The 17,156-nt window shown below is 44.1% G+C and overlaps 1 protein-coding gene across 2 annotated transcripts in view; it reads left to right on the top strand.

Annotated features, from left to right (window-relative positions):
- The window catches only part of LOC124720029 (autophagy-related protein 9A-like), a 151,559-nt gene that overhangs the window by 8,017 nt on the left and 126,386 nt on the right, over positions 1-17,156 (top strand). For both annotated transcript variants that reach the window (XM_047245278.1, XM_047245279.1), the window contains exons 2-3: positions 8,236-8,407; positions 14,953-15,130. In XM_047245278.1, coding sequence (XP_047101234.1) covers positions 8,281-8,407; positions 14,953-15,130 — 305 coding nt within the window. In that variant the 5' untranslated portion in view covers positions 8,236-8,280. The remainder of the gene's footprint in view (positions 1-8,235; positions 8,408-14,952; positions 15,131-17,156) is intronic.

Raw genomic sequence — 17,156 nt, 5'->3', positions numbered from 1 at the left:
TGGCGGTTGCCCTAAATTTTTTTGGTGGCGGTGAATCTGTGTGCTTCCATTGAGCTGACTGGCGCTTTGTTTCTGGATTGAAAAATGGCATCCACGTCCCATCCATTGTCACAACCGACGAAAAGAAAGTCCCATTCGTGCTGTCGTTGCGCGCCAACATTGCTTGGCAACGTGCCACACGGGCAGCCGTGTGGTCGTCTGTCAGCATTCGTGGCACCCACCTGGATGACACTTTTCACATTTTCAGGTCGTCATGCAGGATTGTGTGCACAGAACACACAGAAATGCCAACTCCGGAGGCAATCTGTTCAACAGTCATTTGGCGATCCCCCAAAACAATTCTCTCCACTTTCTCGATCGTGTCGTCAGACCGGCTTGTGCGAGCCCGAGGTTGTTTCGGTTTGTTGTCACACAATGTTCTGCCTTCATTAAACTGTCGCACCCACGAACGCACTTTCGACACATCCATAACTCCATCACCACATGTCTCCTTCAACTGTCGATGAATTTCAATTGGTTTCACACCACGCAAATTCAGAAAACGAATGATTGCACGCTGTTCAAGTAAGGAAAACGTCGCCATTTTAAGTATTTAAAACAGTTCTCATTCTCGCCGCTGGCGGTAAAATTCCATCTGCCGTATGGTGCTGCCATCTCTGGGACGTATTGACAATGAACGCGGCCTCATTTTAAAACAATGTGCATGTTTCTATCTCTTTCCAGTTTGGAGGAAAAAAATCGGAGGCCTTAGAACTTGAATGCACCTCGTATTTATCTGCCGTGTAGCCTTGTTTCAAAGTGAACTGTGAAGGACAAATAGTACACAGGAGGAGGGAATAGGAGCTTTCGAAATGTGGTGCTACAGAAGAATGCTGAATATTAGATGGGTAGATCACGTAATTAATTAGGTATGAATAGAATTGGCGACAAAAGAAATTTGCAGCACAACTTGACTAAAAGAAGGGATTGGATGATAGGACTCACTCTGGGACATCAAGGCATCACCGGTTTAGTGTTGGAGGGAAGTGTGCAGGGAGGGAGGCCAGGAGATGAATACAATAAGCAGGTTCAAAAAACCGTATGTTGCAGTAGGTATTCAGAGATGGAAAGGCTTACACATAAGACTTGTGTGGATATCTGCATCGGACCACTCTTTGAACTAAGACCACAATGGCAACAAGATGTCAGTTTTGAATCAACTTGAATGCCAAAAAGTTTAGTTGAGCTATCACCACAGTCATTTTTGCATCGACAAGGGAGAGTATTTACAGTCTTACAGTGATGAATTTGCAATTCAGTTACTCCAGTCAATATATCAGACACTTCGGGGAGTTCTAGACCTCTCTGGTTTAGCACCTCTGTCTCTTCCAGTAGTAATAAAGAGTATGGGCTTAAGGGCACAGTATTGGGCAGGTCAATAGAAATGAAGGAAAGCAAAGGGGTGTAGGATACAAAATCAGTATTCTGAGTAAATGACCTTCAAAGTTTGTATCAAATTTAAAATTCTCCGTTCATTTGTGACATTGCCTACAATAAGTGTCATGTTGTGTTGTGGTCTTCAGCCCAGAGACTGGTTTGATGCAGCTCTCCATGCTACTCTATCCTGAGCAAGCTTCTTCATCCCCCAGTACCTACTGCAACCTTACATCCTTCTGAATCTGTTTAGTGTATTCATCTCTTGGTCCCCCTCTATGATTTTTACCCTCCACGCTGCCCTCCAATACTAAATTGTTGATCCCTTGATGCCTTGGAACATGTCCTACCAACTGACCTCTTCTTCTAGTCAAGTTGTGCCACAAATTTCTCTTCTCCCCAATTGATGGTCTGCAGCTAGTCTGTCTGCATGCTAGACACATTGGACCTACACTTGGAGTTACAGTCTAGGGTGTGATTTGGCACGTTGCCTTGGCCTGCTCGATCGCCAGACGTGTCTCCAATCGAGCACATACTGGATATCGTCGGAAGACGACTCCGGCATCATCCACAGACTGAATTAACCGTCCCTATGTTGACTGACCGAGTGTAACATGCACGGTATTCTATCCCACTAATTAATACGCAGCATTTGTTTGACACGTTTGCATGCTTGCATTCAACATTCTTCAGTTACATTGGTTATTCACGTACAAACATTTTGCGTTTGCAGTGACATACTTCGCGTTTACGCTAATCTGTGATCTTGCAATGTTGATCATTTAAATATGTTATGTAGACAGATGTACTGAAATTTCCTTGCTGTACATTAATTTTTTTGGTGTTGCAATTTCTTTTCTGTCAGTGTATAATATAGCCTATTTTGTTGCTGCTTCGATTGTGTGCACATCTTGTTCAAAATTGTATCTACATCTGTGCTTTGCAAACCACTGTGAAATGCACAGCAGAGGTTACTTCTCTCTGTACCGTTATTAGAGCTCCTTCCCATTCCAGTCACATACGGAGTGCAGGAAGAAAGATTGATTAAGCACTTCTGTGCACGCTGCAATCGGCCAGGTCTCATCTTCGTGACCCCTACAGGACTGAAATGTAGACAGTGGTGGATCACAGAAATTACTGCGAATGGTTTATTATAAAGTGAAAAACAGTGTGCTTGTGGGAGGCAGTTTGCACCGTGTGCGTAAACATTCCAAATTCTTCAGTAATATTAGACAGTGGGCTAATTTCCCCCAAATTGAGCTCGCAAAAGTAAATAATAAATAGTGATGTAAGTGGCAGGTACTCTGTCCGATCCTGCGTGACGAGTACTTGTTCAAAAAACAGTAACACGTAACGGACAATCGGCCACTAGATGTTACGAGGTGCAGTTTGAACAGTGGTGGGGAGTACCGCGTGCTCTGTACAGTGACAGAAGCGGCGGAACGGGTCAGTCAGGAGAGCTCGGTGCCTTCAGTTGTGGTCCGGTCGGCAGATGCCACACGAGTAACAGATCCGTCAGAGATATTTCGACACCTCTGAAGCTGCCACAGTTGACTGTCGGTGATGCGATCGTGAAGTTGAAATTTGAAGAAATGGCTGCCGCGAATCGGAGACAGGCCAGACTTCGCGTATCGACCGGTGGGGACCGTAGAGTGATGCCGAAGGCAGTCGTAAAACATCGCACGAAATCTGTAGGAGAAATCACTCTAAGTGCTAGCGGCAGTTCAGCTCACACAATGACTGTGTCTAGAGAGTTAAGAAGAGTGGGCTGCACGGGTTGAGCAGCTTCTCGTAAGCCACGCATTTCTGTAATCGGCACTAAGCGGCATTCGAAACAGTGTAAAGAGTGATGCCACTGGACAGGGGGTGGCTGGAAATGAATGATACAGGTGACGAATGGTCCTATACCCTGTGACAGTCCGACGGAGGGTTCAGGTTTCACAAACACTTGGATGACGTATCTGCCATCACGTGTAATGCCGACAGTGAAGTGCGGAGCAGGTGGTGTTACGGTGCAGAAATGTTTTTCGTGGTTAGAGTGTGGTCCCCTTATTTCACTTAACAAAATGTTAAATGCACAAGAATTTGAACCATTTTACACCGCCGTGTAATGTGGACAGTAGGGGAGCAGTTTGGGATGACGATCGGCACGGCAGTGTAGCCTGTCGTATAGCGGCATCTGTGAGGGTGCGGTTTGTGGGTGGCGGCATTCCCGAAATGGACTGGCCCACCCCGAGTGCCAACTGCACCCTGTGTGGCACCTCTGGGACGAATTGGAACATCGACTTTGGTTTGTATCCTGGCGTTCGACTTCACTACCTTTTCTAGTCTCGGCTCTCGGAGAATGGGCTGCCGTTCCTTCGCAGGCACTGGGGTACCGCACTGAAAGTGTCCCCGGCAGAGTTAAACTTGTCACGAAGACAGGAAGTGACACGCCCTGTATTAAAGTCAACTAGTAAGTGTCCAGATACTTTTGACCGAGTGGTGTAAGTACATTTTTTCGCACAAAAATATCTGTCGGGTCATCACCGTCAGTGACTCGACAGCCTCGTGTGAGACTTGGCTTTCCACGAATTTCTCATTCTTTCATGTTTTAGTCCTCAACTCCTCTGTTTCTGAATTCCAGTTTTCCTTATGTCCTTTCTGACACCTTTCTCACAAGTTAACTTTTGTTTTCCACCTCACATTTGTAATCAGTGAGAAGTTCCATTTGGAAAAGCTGGTGCACAGTAGGTGCCCAAGCATCTTTTAGAGAAACAGAAGAATGAGTGTTTGCCCCATCGGTCTATCGAGATATGCAGAGTGAGGAACAGATTTTGTCACTCGTATTGTGGCACGTGATGGAACTTGGTGCCACCACTTTGATGCCGCTTACAAAGGACGAGCACAGATTGACGGCATCCCTCATCCCCGAAGGCCGGAAAAGTGACGCTCAATTTCTTTTTTGACAGAGTAGGAGAACTACTCGTCGACCGGCTACCGCAGGGTGCGACAGTTAATGCCGAGCAGTATTGCGATACGTCGCCGAGGCACGAGTGGGACGTCGAGAAAGACTGCAGCAGCCAGCTCTCGTAACGCGTAGTGCTTCTCCGGGACAGCATTTGACCACACGTCGTCAAAAAGATCCTCGAGGTCTTTCAAAAGTATTGACGAGCAGTCCTCGAATGTCCTCTTTACGGCCCCAGCATCTCCCCGTGTGACTCGCAGATTTTTGGTCTCTTAAAATTATCTCTGAAAGGTTAGAGGTTAACTTGTGACAAGAAAGTGCACGGCACTGCAGAAACCTGGATCTGTCCACAGCCCAGGAGTTTCTTCACTGGAGCTATCCTCTCTGTCTTGTGTGCCAGCATCAGTGTGTCAATGTCAGTTGCAATTATGTAAAGCTGTACAGTTCCGCATTAACTGTAGTTGTAATAGTGTTACGTATAACTGTAGCCTCGTTTTCATTTGGACATACCTTATAATTTCAGCTATGTATTAATCTAAATCATCAAATTTTAGTGTGACTGTGAAGATATTCTTCAATTGAGTAGGAGTTTCCCCTTTGGAAGTTCTTTACTTCAGATTTAAACTACACCTCATTATCTAAATGACATTAAATGGGGTTTGGTAAGTTGTTGAATAATGTGTATGCACATGTCTGAATCCTTTGTGTATTAATGTTTACACTTTGAGGTCTCGCTAAGGTCGGTTTAGGTCCTAGTGTTATTGTCGTGCTATTAGCCATTTTTTGTGAAAGGAGAAATATTGGTAACGACATAAGTACATCAGTGAGTTTGTACAATTACACCATTATCATCTGCATATGCCAGCACCAGAACGGCTTTGTATAGTATTCTTACTCAATGTCTCATCCACCTATCACGCAGACAACTGTTTTGTTGTGTAATCCCAAACCCGTTTCACCACCTGTGCTGTCATCAGAGGTATTCTTTATTGAGTTCTGTAAAATGTTAACATGTTTCAACTAATAATTATTCTAACAAAATTAAGCTTAAACATGTTTCTGCCTATTGTTGTCATTACGTTAATTTTCTCTAGACTATTGGTTTATGCAGAACCCTGTGTGCATTACTGTATACTGGTAACTTGTCATCTGCAATTAAATGGTGTTGCTGTGAGTTTTGCTGATTAACAAATGACTTTATATGAAAATGTAGTTTTGTTGCACAAAACTGTTTTGCTACTGTGTTTTGTTATTGCTTACAGCTAGTTTCGAAATACCTGTTTTTGTCTGTTGTTGAAATTCACGCAGCCCAGATGGCTACCCTTGTTATAGTTGTGCTTGTGGGATGGGGAAATGCACTGGCCCCAGATCGAATCAGATCAGCTTGGCAGATTAACGAGGAGGGTCAGTGTGCCGGCATGCTTGGAAGTGGTTTTTAGGCGGTTTTCCACATTCCATTAGGTGAGTGCTGGGCTGGTACCCGAGTCGCGCCTCAGTTATAGGATTTGCAGACATTAAGAAAAATTTCGCTTTTGTTCACCTGTTGATTAATACTACACACAGGCAGTTGCAGTACACATCCTTTAAATTAACGATGCCAAATTCATTAATAACAATGCTGAACCTTGTTGCAATGTGGGACAACGATACAAGAAAAAGAAGAGAGATCTACTGTTGAAATGTACACAAAAAAGTGACAGATGTTTTGCGGAATCCCAGTTGTGAGCACTCAGGCGTGGCCATGTCATCCCCACCCCCCCCCCCCCCCACCCCCCGCTCCCCTTTCCCTAGTTCCCGAGGAAAGGAAGAAACATAGTGTAGTCAGGTGCTATTCTTTCGAGAAAATGATTTAAAAATTGGTGTTATGTAGGTTTTTAACAGGGCGGAACAGCAACTATTTTATTGCAACTCACATGTTGTCATTCGTCCTCTTAGATATTATAGATATTTAAAAATACTCCGTGTCCCCCCCCTGTCGACCTTGGCCAGTCCTCCTACAAACAGGTGACCTTGCTCTTGAGTAACAGTCTTTCACAATTTTTGTCTCTGTGGATTTCAACAACAGATCAGAACAGATATTTCGAAACTAACTGCAGTGAATCGCAAGATATGGGCTCTAAATATTTTTGTGCAGTAAAATTACGTTTATAGGTAAAGTGAGCTGACAACTTTCCATTCAAACTCAGAGCTATATCATTTTATTCCAGATGACAAGTTATGAATATACAGTAATGTGTGAAGTATCCTGCATAACCCAATAATGTAGTGAAAATTAAGGTAATAACAACAACAGACAAAAATCTGTGTTCAAGCCTAATTTTGTTAGAATAGTGACACTATGTGATCAAAAGTATCCAGACACCTGGCTGAAAATGATTTACAAGTTTGTGGCGCCCACCGTCGGTAATTCTGGAATTCGGTATGGTGTTAGCCCACCCTTAGCCTTGATCACAGCTTCCACTCTTGCAAGCATACCTTCAATCAGGTGCTGGAAGTTTTCTTGCGGAATGGCAGCCCATTCTTCATTGAGTGCTGCACTGAGGAGAAATATCGATATTGGTCAGCAAGGCCTGGCACGAAGCCGGTGTTCCAAAACATACCAAAGGTGTAACACAAGATTTAGGTCAGGATTCTGTGCAGGCCAGTCCATTACAGGGATGTTATTGTCGTGTAACCACTCCGCCACAGGTCGTGCATTATGAAACGCTGCTCGATCGTGTTGAAAGATGCAATCGCCATCTCCGATTTTCTCTTCAACCGTGGGAAACAAGAAGGTGCTTAAAACATCAATGAAGGCCTGTGCTGTGAAAGTGCCACACGAAACAAGGGGTGCAAGCCCCCTCCTTGAGAAACATGACTACACCACAACACCACCACCTCAGACTTTTGCTGTTGGTACTACGCACGCTGGCAGATGACATTCACCGGGCATTCGCCAGACCCACAACCCGCCATCGAATCGCCACATTGTGTACCCTGATTTGTCATCCCACACAGTGTTTTACCACTGTTCAATCATCTAATTTTTATGCTCCTTACATCAAGTGATGTGTTGTTTGCCATTTACCGGCATGATGTGTGGATTTTGAGCAGCCGCTCGACAATGAAATCCAAGTTTTCTCACCTCCCACCTAACTATCATAGTAATTACGGTGGATCCTGATGCAGTTTGGAATTCCTGTGTGATGGTCTGGGTAGATGTCTGCCCATTACACATTACGACCTTCTTCAACTGTCGGTGAGCTCCGACAGTCAACAGATGAGCTTGGCCTATACGCTTCTGTGCTGTATGCATCCCTTCACGTTTACACTTCGCTATCACTTCGGAAACAGTGGACCTAGGGATGTTTAAGAGTGTGGAAGTATGGCGTACAGACGTATGACACAAGTGACACCCAATCACCTGACCACGTTCGAAGTCCACGAGTTCCGTGGAGCCCCCCATTCTGCTCTCTCACGATGTCTAATGACTACTGAGGTCGCTGATATGGAGTACCTGGCAGTAGGTGGCAGCAGAATGCACCTAATATGAAAAATGTGTGTTTTTTGGTGGTGTCTGGATACTTTTGATCACATAGTGTATTATTTATAACATGCTCACATTTTTGCAGAACTGAATGAAGGCTAACCAATGATGACAGTACAGAGATGCTGAAACTTGTTTGAGTTTATATAAAAAGATTGTATGCATAATGGCAGACCTGAAAGCCAGTGATTTTTGTCTGCAAACACAGCTACTACAAAAAACCTAAACTGAATGACAAATGATTTGTACAAGTTTGTCCCCCTCATAATGATAATTTCATCATATTCTGTGTCCAGATTGTAGTGTTAGCAAAAAAAAATGCAGAGATAATGGACATTACTGTTTCCAGGGGAAGCCTCGCAGTCCGTGAAGCGGAGACAGGCCGACCGTCAGGATGACGGCCACTCTGGAGGCGAGCTACCAGCCGCTGCAGCCCTTCGGGGCTGACCCGGCGGACACCGGTGACGAGACGCCCCAGGAGAGCGGAGTCATGATCCACGTCGTGCCCGAGAGTGGCCGCGGTGAGTGTGTGCGCGCAGCGAGTCGGGTCGAGTCTGTACCGTTGCGGGGTTGGAGTGAAGGTAGAGGGGTAAAGGAAAAGAATTGCGATGTCTGGGTAATGGGAAGAGTTTTGAAAAGTCACCCAAAACCCTGGGTCAGGGGAGACTTGGCAGATCCAGTCCGGTAAGTCTCGTGTGTCCCAGGGTTTTGGGCGACTTTTCAAAACACTTCTCATTTCCTAGACCTCACCAGTCCTTTACGTTTGCCCCTTGTCCTTTCTCTTCAGCCCTTCTGGCAGAAGAAGGAGCCACTGGCTCCAAAAGCTTGCAGATTTAAATGCCCTTATATGTATGTTCTCTTGCTGCCACTTGGCGAGTAGATTTTTTTTATCTATCCAGTTACAATGGAATATTTTAAAGAACAAACTGTACTTCTAAATCAACTGTAAAAGCAATCAGTAGTTACAAATTTGTAAATTATTTATTTTTCATCAAATAATGTGAAAGTACATGGAGAGGACAAAGTTACGTATAACTGGTACAGTCATATCTCATATTACTGAGATGATTTAGTAGCATGAATTTGGAAAAGAGATAATGTATAAAATGTTAAAGACTTGCCCTAAAATTAGTGCCAGGGGTATACGTCACATTAAAAATGAACGCCGGCATAGAAGATACTAGAAATGAAGAATAAGCAAATGTCATCTGTGTGATGAAAAAGCAGAGTGACACGTGTGCATGAATTAAAATAAAAATAGAATTAACTTAGGTAAAGCAAAAAGGCACTCATAGCAATAGAGAATATGACTATGTGCACATAAAGACACACTTCAAAAAAAGTTTTGCATCACCTCGGTTCCAGAACCTGTGCAGAAAATTGCAATAGAGATCAACATAAACATCATTTCTGCCCATTTTATTGCTCATGAAAACTACACATTGCATGTTATACCACCATACAATTAGACCTTCAGAGGTTGTGGTTCAGATTGCTGTACACACCGGTACCTCTAATACCCAGTAGCACGTGCTCTTGCATTGATGCATGCCTGTATTTGTTGTGGTATACCATTCACAAGTATATCATGGCACTTTTGGTCCAGATTGTTTCACTCCACCGGCCGGGTTGGCAGAGCGGTTCTAGGCACTACAGTCTGGAACCGCGCGACCGCTACAGTCGCAGGTTCGAATCCTGCCTCGGGCATGGATGTGTGTGTGTGATGTCCTTAGGTTAGTTAGGTTTAAGTCGTTCTGAGTTCTAGCGGACTGATGACCTCAGATGTTAAGTCCCGTAGTGCTCAGAGCCATTTAAACCATTTTGTCCCACTCCACAATGGTGATTAAGCGTAGATCTCTCACAGTGGATGGTGGGTCATGTCATCAATAAACAGCCCTTTTCAATCTATCCCGGGCAGGTTTGATAGGGCTCAGGTCTGGAAAACATGCTGGACACTCTAGTCAAGTGATGTCCTTATCCTGAAGGAAGCCATTCACAAGATGTGCACAATGAGGCCGCAAATTGTCGTCCATCAAGACGAATGCCTCATCAATATGCTGCAGATATTGCTGCACTATCTGTCGGAGGGTGGCATTCATGTATCATACAGCTGTTACGGTGCCTTCCGTGACATCCAGTGGTGTACGTCGGCCCCACATAATGCTACCCCAAAACAGCGGGGAACCTCCACCTTGCTGCACTCGCTGGGCAGTGTGTCTAAGGCGTTCAGCCTGTCCGGTTTGCCTCCAAACACGTCTCCGACGATTGTCTGATTGAAGGCATATGCGACACTAGTCAGTGAAGAGAACGTGATGCCAATCCTGAGTGGTCCATTCGGCATGTTGTCGGGCCCATCTGTACCACGTTGCACAGTGTCGTGGTTGCAAAGATGGACCTTGCCACAGACGTCGCGAGTGAAGATGCGCATCATGCAGCCTATTGCACACAGTTTGGGTCGTAACATGGCGTCCTGCGGCTGCACGAAAAGCGTTATTCAACATGGTGGCGTTGCTGTCAGGGTTCCCCCAGCCGTAATCCGTAGGTAGCGGTCATCCACTGCAGTAGTAGCCTTCGGGCGGCCTGAGCTAGGCATGTCATTGACAGTTCCTGTCTCTCTGTATCTCCTCAATGCGTGAACAACATCGCCCTGGTTCACTCAGAGATGTCTGGACACTTCCCTTGTTGAGAGCCCTTCCTGGCACAAAGTAACAATGCAGATGCGATCAATGTGGATCGCGATATTGACCGTCTAGGCACGGTTGAACTACAGACAACACAAGCCGTGTACCTCCTACCTGGTGGAAAGACTGGAGCTGATCAGCTGTCGAAACCCTCTGTCTAATAGGCACTGCTCATGCATGGTTATTCACATCTTTGGGTGGGTTTAGTGACATCTCTGAACAGTCAAAGGGACTGTGTCTGTGATACAATATCCGCAGTCAACGTCTGTCTCCAGGAGTTCTGGGAACTGGGGTGATGCAAAACTTTTTTTCATGCATGTGTATGCAGCCCCTCATGCAGGGCAGTGGTGCAGATCTATCACACACACACACACACACACACACACGTACATAATTTTGTCCTCCCAGTGTACTTTCCAACTATTTGCTGAAGGCCTAATTGTAATTGTTTGCACATTATGCATGCATCAACGATGTCTGGGATAGCTTTGAATCCTATACATAACCAGTTGAAGCATGCATGGCAGTTTCAACTTGTGTTTTTTTCACTCATTATGACTTCTTGCAGTACAGCAGAATGAGAGGTATATCATGTTTTTGTTATAACTTCCGTCATTTGTTTTTGTTCTCTTAATGTGGTAGTTAATAATGTAATTTGTTTTACTCCCATTGTAGATTATGAAGATGGGTATTGTGTAGCCAAAACTTGTAATTCTATTCAAGAAATTTTGTGCTCGAGAAAGTGAAGTAAAAATTATAAATATTTTATAGTCTTGTACAAATAACAATTAAAAATCACAAAATTCACTGCTGTGTGTAAAAGTAGATTATAAAACGTACTTTATCGTATATCGCGGAGGCAGAAAAATCGACAGTGGTGCAGCCTAAATTTTGTATCACTACAGCTGTCAAAGCTCTTTTTTCCCCCCACCTTCGTGTGGATATACCTGTCACCTCTGTTGCTCCTTTTCCTCTTGAACACCATTTCCTACGGTTTGTTGACATTTAGCAAAATCATCTCCTATGTACAGGAGTCGGACAAAAATACGGAAATTCAGCAAGAAGTGTGTGCTCGAACATCGGTGCGTATACCGGCTGAGGCTACGGGCCGTGGTGTCGTATTTGACCGCAAATGACACCTCCACAATGTCTGCAATACACTGAAAGAGTCAGTGAGAACAGTATTATGTGTAGCTGCTAGTGCATTACATTGGAGTTCAGTTCATTTGGACACGGGCAAATTGTCGGTGCCATTATGGTGGGTGCCTCTGTAACCGAGATAATTGAAGTGAAACTTCCTGGCCGTCCAAGTCTCGAACTCGGGACCTTTGCCTTTCGCGGGCAAGTGCTCTACCAACTGAGCTGCCGAAGCACGACTCGCGTCCGGTCCTCACAGCTTCACTTCTGCCAGTATCTCGTCTCCTACCTTCCAAACTTTACAGAAGCTCTCCTACGAACCTTGCAGAACTAGCACCCTGAAAGAAAGGATATTGCGGAGACATGGCTTAGCCACAGCGTGGGGAATGTTTGCAGAATGAGAAGGCCGCAAAAGGCATAGGTCCCGAGTTCGAGTCTCGGTCGGGCACACAGTTTCAATCTGCCAGGAAGTTTCATATGAGCGCTCACTCTGCTGCAGAGTGAAAATCTCATTCGAGGTAACTGAAGTGTTTGCCATTTTGAGAGACACCTTATCAAAGACCCCTACTGTGTACAGGGAAAGCGAAAAAATATTGTCCGCCAAGTCATGACGCGGACAAAAATGTGTGTCGAACAATCGTGACAGGTGGTTGTCGAAGCACATTCTGACGAAAATTAAGAGGATGGAAGCTGCAAAAGTCATTGCAGAACTGAATGTTGCACTCGTAAACCCTATTGGCACCGAAGCGACACGAGCGGAGCTCTGTAAGCAGGCAATAGTAGGGCAGGCTGGAATGGCAAAACTGCACGTCAGTGTGATGTGAATGCCCCGTAGCGAGAAAACGTGGTGCCCAAGTCGTAAAATTGTGGAGCAGTGGAAGAAAGTAATTCTTGGAGAGTGACGGGGGACCAATGATGATTTGGGTAGCTGTACTGTGGTATTCCACGGCCCCCACGGTTATTCTGCCAGGTCGTATTACTATTGTGGATTATGACAGTTTTGAGTGGTGAGGTCCGTCTCAGCGTACTGTGTTTGTTTCCCAGTGGTGGTGCCGTGTTCGGAGATGATAGAGCCACTGTTAGCACAACTCGCATCTTTGGAGACCGGTTTTGTGAGCGCGAGGACTAATTGTCGCGTGTCCCCTGGCCATTACAGTTGCCAGGTATCAGATATTCTACCGCATCTTCCTTTGTCTTCGGCATTGTTGTTGTTGTTGCCGTGAGGCACCGTTATACCGAGTGGAAAGGCGCGTCGATCTTAAGAGCGTGAGATACGGTGACCTTAAGTCATTGACAACACACTGCGGTCATGGTAGCACCTGATTCCAGAGTAGCTGCAGTAGTTTAGGATCTACAAACTACCCCCTCTTGACCAGGTCCCCAAAACTTAACTCGTAACGAGATCCCTTCGAAGCAAATTGTCATTTAGATCGTCTATAAAAGCTTCGTACAATGATAAGAAACGTTACAGTTTATGGAATAATAATAGATATGACCACACTGTCTTATTTCTTCTATTTTATTTAACGTAACTTTGTGTACAGTTTTATTTCGCATTCACCACTCATTTACACTCTGATGTAGAGTACATGCGAATGCCTGAACCCTAACTCCCAAGTTCCATCAAAACCCTTTGATGAACAGTTTTGGCTGCTCGACACCAACAGTCAATGATAATGATACAATATTTTGTAATTGACTCTTCTAGTTTAGCCACCGCCCTCCACGTATGTTTGTTAGGCGTAAGACAATTACACACTTTTCTCTCCGGTCCGCTATTATTAAGGGTTCGCGTAAAAGTTAACGTTTTTCTCCTTTTCATAAATTGGAGCCAGCTCTCCGCGATATAATTAAAAAAAATAAATAAAAAAATAATGTCTCAATAATGTTACCCTCGTGAGATGTGTATAGATTTATCCCGGAATTGACCGCCCTGTAGGTGTACTCTATTTAAGGACCACACTTGGCTATCCGCAGTTTTGTGTAACTAAATGTACTTTTGTTACTCTGATCGCATACTGTAGTTATTTAAAACTCGTCTCTATATTTTTTCACAACACACAATTAGCACTTCTTTACTTTTTTTTTTTTTTTTTTTTTTTTAAGAGTAAATGAAAAAATGACGCCGTACCATCGGCTTCGTTGATATAAAGCAAAACACCTCAATATGCCCAATTTTACCTCTTCTTATATGATTGGCTACCTTACTCATTAATTTAGTATATATTATTTCCAATAACACTAAACAGGTATCACTGTTATATTTTAATTGCATTCAAAAGCATGTTATTGTTATTATGACCGACCAAATCGTAACAAATTGCGCGGCGTGCGTTTTTAACGATAGCCAGCCTTTATCCGTGCAATATTATATATAAATAGAGTAGAGGGAAACATTCCACGAGGGATATTGGTCTTTAAATATGTCTGCTTGTGTCTGTATGTGTGGATGGATATATGTGTGTGTGTGTGTGTGTGTGTGTGTGTGTGTGTGTGTGTGTGTGTGTGTATACCCGTCCTTTTTCCCCCCTAAGGTAAGTCTTTCCGCTCCCGGGATTGGAATGACTCCTTACCCTCTCCCTTAGAACCCACTTCCTTTCGTCTTCCCCTCTCCTTCCCTCTTTCCTGATGAGGCAACACTTTGTTGCGAAAGCTTGAATTTTGTGTGTATGTTTGTGTTTGTTTGTGTGTCTATCGACCTGTCAGCGCTTTCGTTCGGTACGGTAAGTCACCTCATCTTTGTTTTTATATATAATTTTTCCCATATATATATATATATATCACTCACACATACAGACAGGACCGAAACATCGATCTCTCTACCGTAACCAATAGAGGCAAATACGCTATTCAAGTTCCATTACATCTATCTTGACTCGTATTATTACAATATTACTGAGCCTCTACAGTTTCCTGTAGAGAGTAAGGTCCACCTCGATCATCGTTATCTGAGCTTGCCACTATTTTGCAGGAATGGTAGTATAAGCTTCCCTCAGAAACTGTGCGGGAGGTGTATTTACCCATTTGGAGATGACTGGAAGCTGTTGTGAAAGCCGAACATTTTCCTACGCCATATTAGGCACGGTAATGTGTTTTGTTTTTTGTGTTTGCATATTTTGGTCCGATCCCCTGTACCTGTGTAGCCGTTCGGCCGGACTTACTGACGAGGTACCGGTGCTTCGATCGAATAATTGTCTTTGCTGTGTCCTGTTACAGTGCGGATTGCATTCTATTCCGTTCTGTCACAGCACGCTGGAACCACGTGGAGGACCTGGACGCGTTCTTCACGCGCATGTACCACTACCACCAGAAGCACGGCTTCGCCTGCATGATGCTGCAGGAGCTGCTCGAGCTGGGCCAGTTCGTCTTCGTCGCCGGCTTCGCCACCTTCCTGCTGCACTGCGTAGACTACCCCGTGCTCTTCAGGTACGCGGCACCTTCACTATATCGGAGTGCGCGTAAGGCGACAGGCGGTGGATTCGGTACACGGTGGCGAGGGCAACTTTACGCTCCACCTGGTAGCGACTGACTGCAGCGTGCACTTCGGGATTTATTGTCGATTTTTGTGTCAGCTGAGCTGCAGTGACGATATTCGACATTATTGGTGTCGTTGAGCAGAGGGTGTATACGAGGGAGATGTACTCGAAAGCAACACCGTAGGATATATATTGCGAGACTAATTTGACAGTGCACTGAAAGACCTAAGTAAAAATGATGTCCCAGAAGTATACAACATTCCGTGAGAGCTGTTGATAGCCTTGAAAGACCCAGCTGTGACAGAACTTTTCCTTCTGGTGTGCAAGGTGTAAGAGACAGATCAAATAACCTCAGACTTCGAGAAGAACATTATAATTCCAATTCCAAAGAAAGCAGTTGCTAACAGGTATGAAAAGTATCGAATTATCAGTTTATTGAGTCACAGTTGCAAAATACGAGGGTCATTCAGTAATTAAAGAGAGGAAAAAAAGCATTTATTTTTACAAAGCAATACTTTTTCTACTTTTCAACATAATCCCCTTGAACATTTATACACTTGTTTCAACGAGCTACAAGCTTTTTATTCCGGCTGCAAAGAACTCTTTATCATGATGTTTGAACCAATTTCCCACAAATGTTTTCACGTCCTCGTTGTCCTGGAACCTCTTCCCATGTAATGCCTCCTTCTGTGCACCAAGTATATAGAAATCACTAGGTGCTAAATCAGGACTGTAATAGCGATGAGGCAGTAATTCCCTGCCCATTTTGTTGTTGGTTTCACGGGTTTGTTGAGCAATATGAGGACGTGTATTGCCTTGCTGGAGAATCGTACCTCTACTCTGAGATCCACGACATCTCCCTGGCTGGCTTCACCTTGTTTAAAAGCAAATCCGAGCAGTATTGGCTGTTTATTGTATGCTGTACGTCCAGATAATCACAAAAAAACTGGACCTTCAGCATCCTAAAACACCGTTAACACGACTTTTCCTGCTGATGCTTGGATTTTGAATTTTTTCTTCACAGGTGAGTTGGTGTGCTTCCACCCCATTCCAACAGGCTACAAGCTTTTTATTGTGGCTGCAAAGAACTCTTTATCTTGATGTTTGAACTAATTTCCCACAAACTTTTTCACTTCCTCGTTGTCCTGGAACCTCTTCCCATGTAATGCCTCCTTCAGTGTGCACCATACAAATGGAAATCAAATTCTGGCTCACAATAGTGAACCCAAGTTTCACCACAGGTTAAAATTTTGTTGAGGAAGTGCTCACCACGTCTTTCATAATATTCCTTTAGCTCTGCGCACACACTTAACCTTGTTTCCTTCTGTAGCTGCTTCAACTCCTTTGCGATCTATCTTGCACATGTTTTGCGGTACTTCAGTTTGTTATAGATAATGTTATGAACTGTGCCAGTACTAACTTGAACCTTATCAACTATTATTTCCACAGTCACACGGCGGTCGGCAACATGATTCTACTTTCAAGTGAGGGATTTGAAACTGCAACTGGTCGGCCAGAACAGTGTTCGTCAGTCACTGAGTAAAGACCATTTTTTAATTGCTCTACCCACTTGTAAAAATTTGCACAATTCGTATAACCTGCACCATAAACATTAGACATTCTACAGTATATATTCACTGGTTTCTCACCTTCAGCAAGTAAAAAATGAATAACAGAACGTTGTTCAACTAACGTGGACATTTCAAGCAGACTCACCATCTTGAAATGTATTTTTGACATTATAAACAAAACAATGTTGATACATCAGCTGATCAGGGCTCAACCCAGTGATGCCAACTTAAAGCCATAAAAGCACCAAACTTGCCCCACTAAAAGTTTTTTCCCCAGACCAATTTGTCTCTGTACAGAACAATAAAATAACTGCTACAAGCCAACCTCAGGGAAGATCAGTTTGGATTCCAGAGAAATGTAGGAACATGCAAGACAGTACTGGCCCTGTGACTTACCTTAGAAAG

The sequence above is a fragment of the Schistocerca piceifrons genome, chromosome 11 (genome assembly GCF_021461385.2).
Source record: "Schistocerca piceifrons isolate TAMUIC-IGC-003096 chromosome 11, iqSchPice1.1, whole genome shotgun sequence".
Classification (NCBI taxonomy): domain Eukaryota; kingdom Metazoa; phylum Arthropoda; class Insecta; order Orthoptera; family Acrididae; genus Schistocerca; species Schistocerca piceifrons.
The sequence above is the reverse complement of the archived record's forward strand: the minus strand, read 5'-3'. Positions and strand labels throughout refer to the sequence as shown.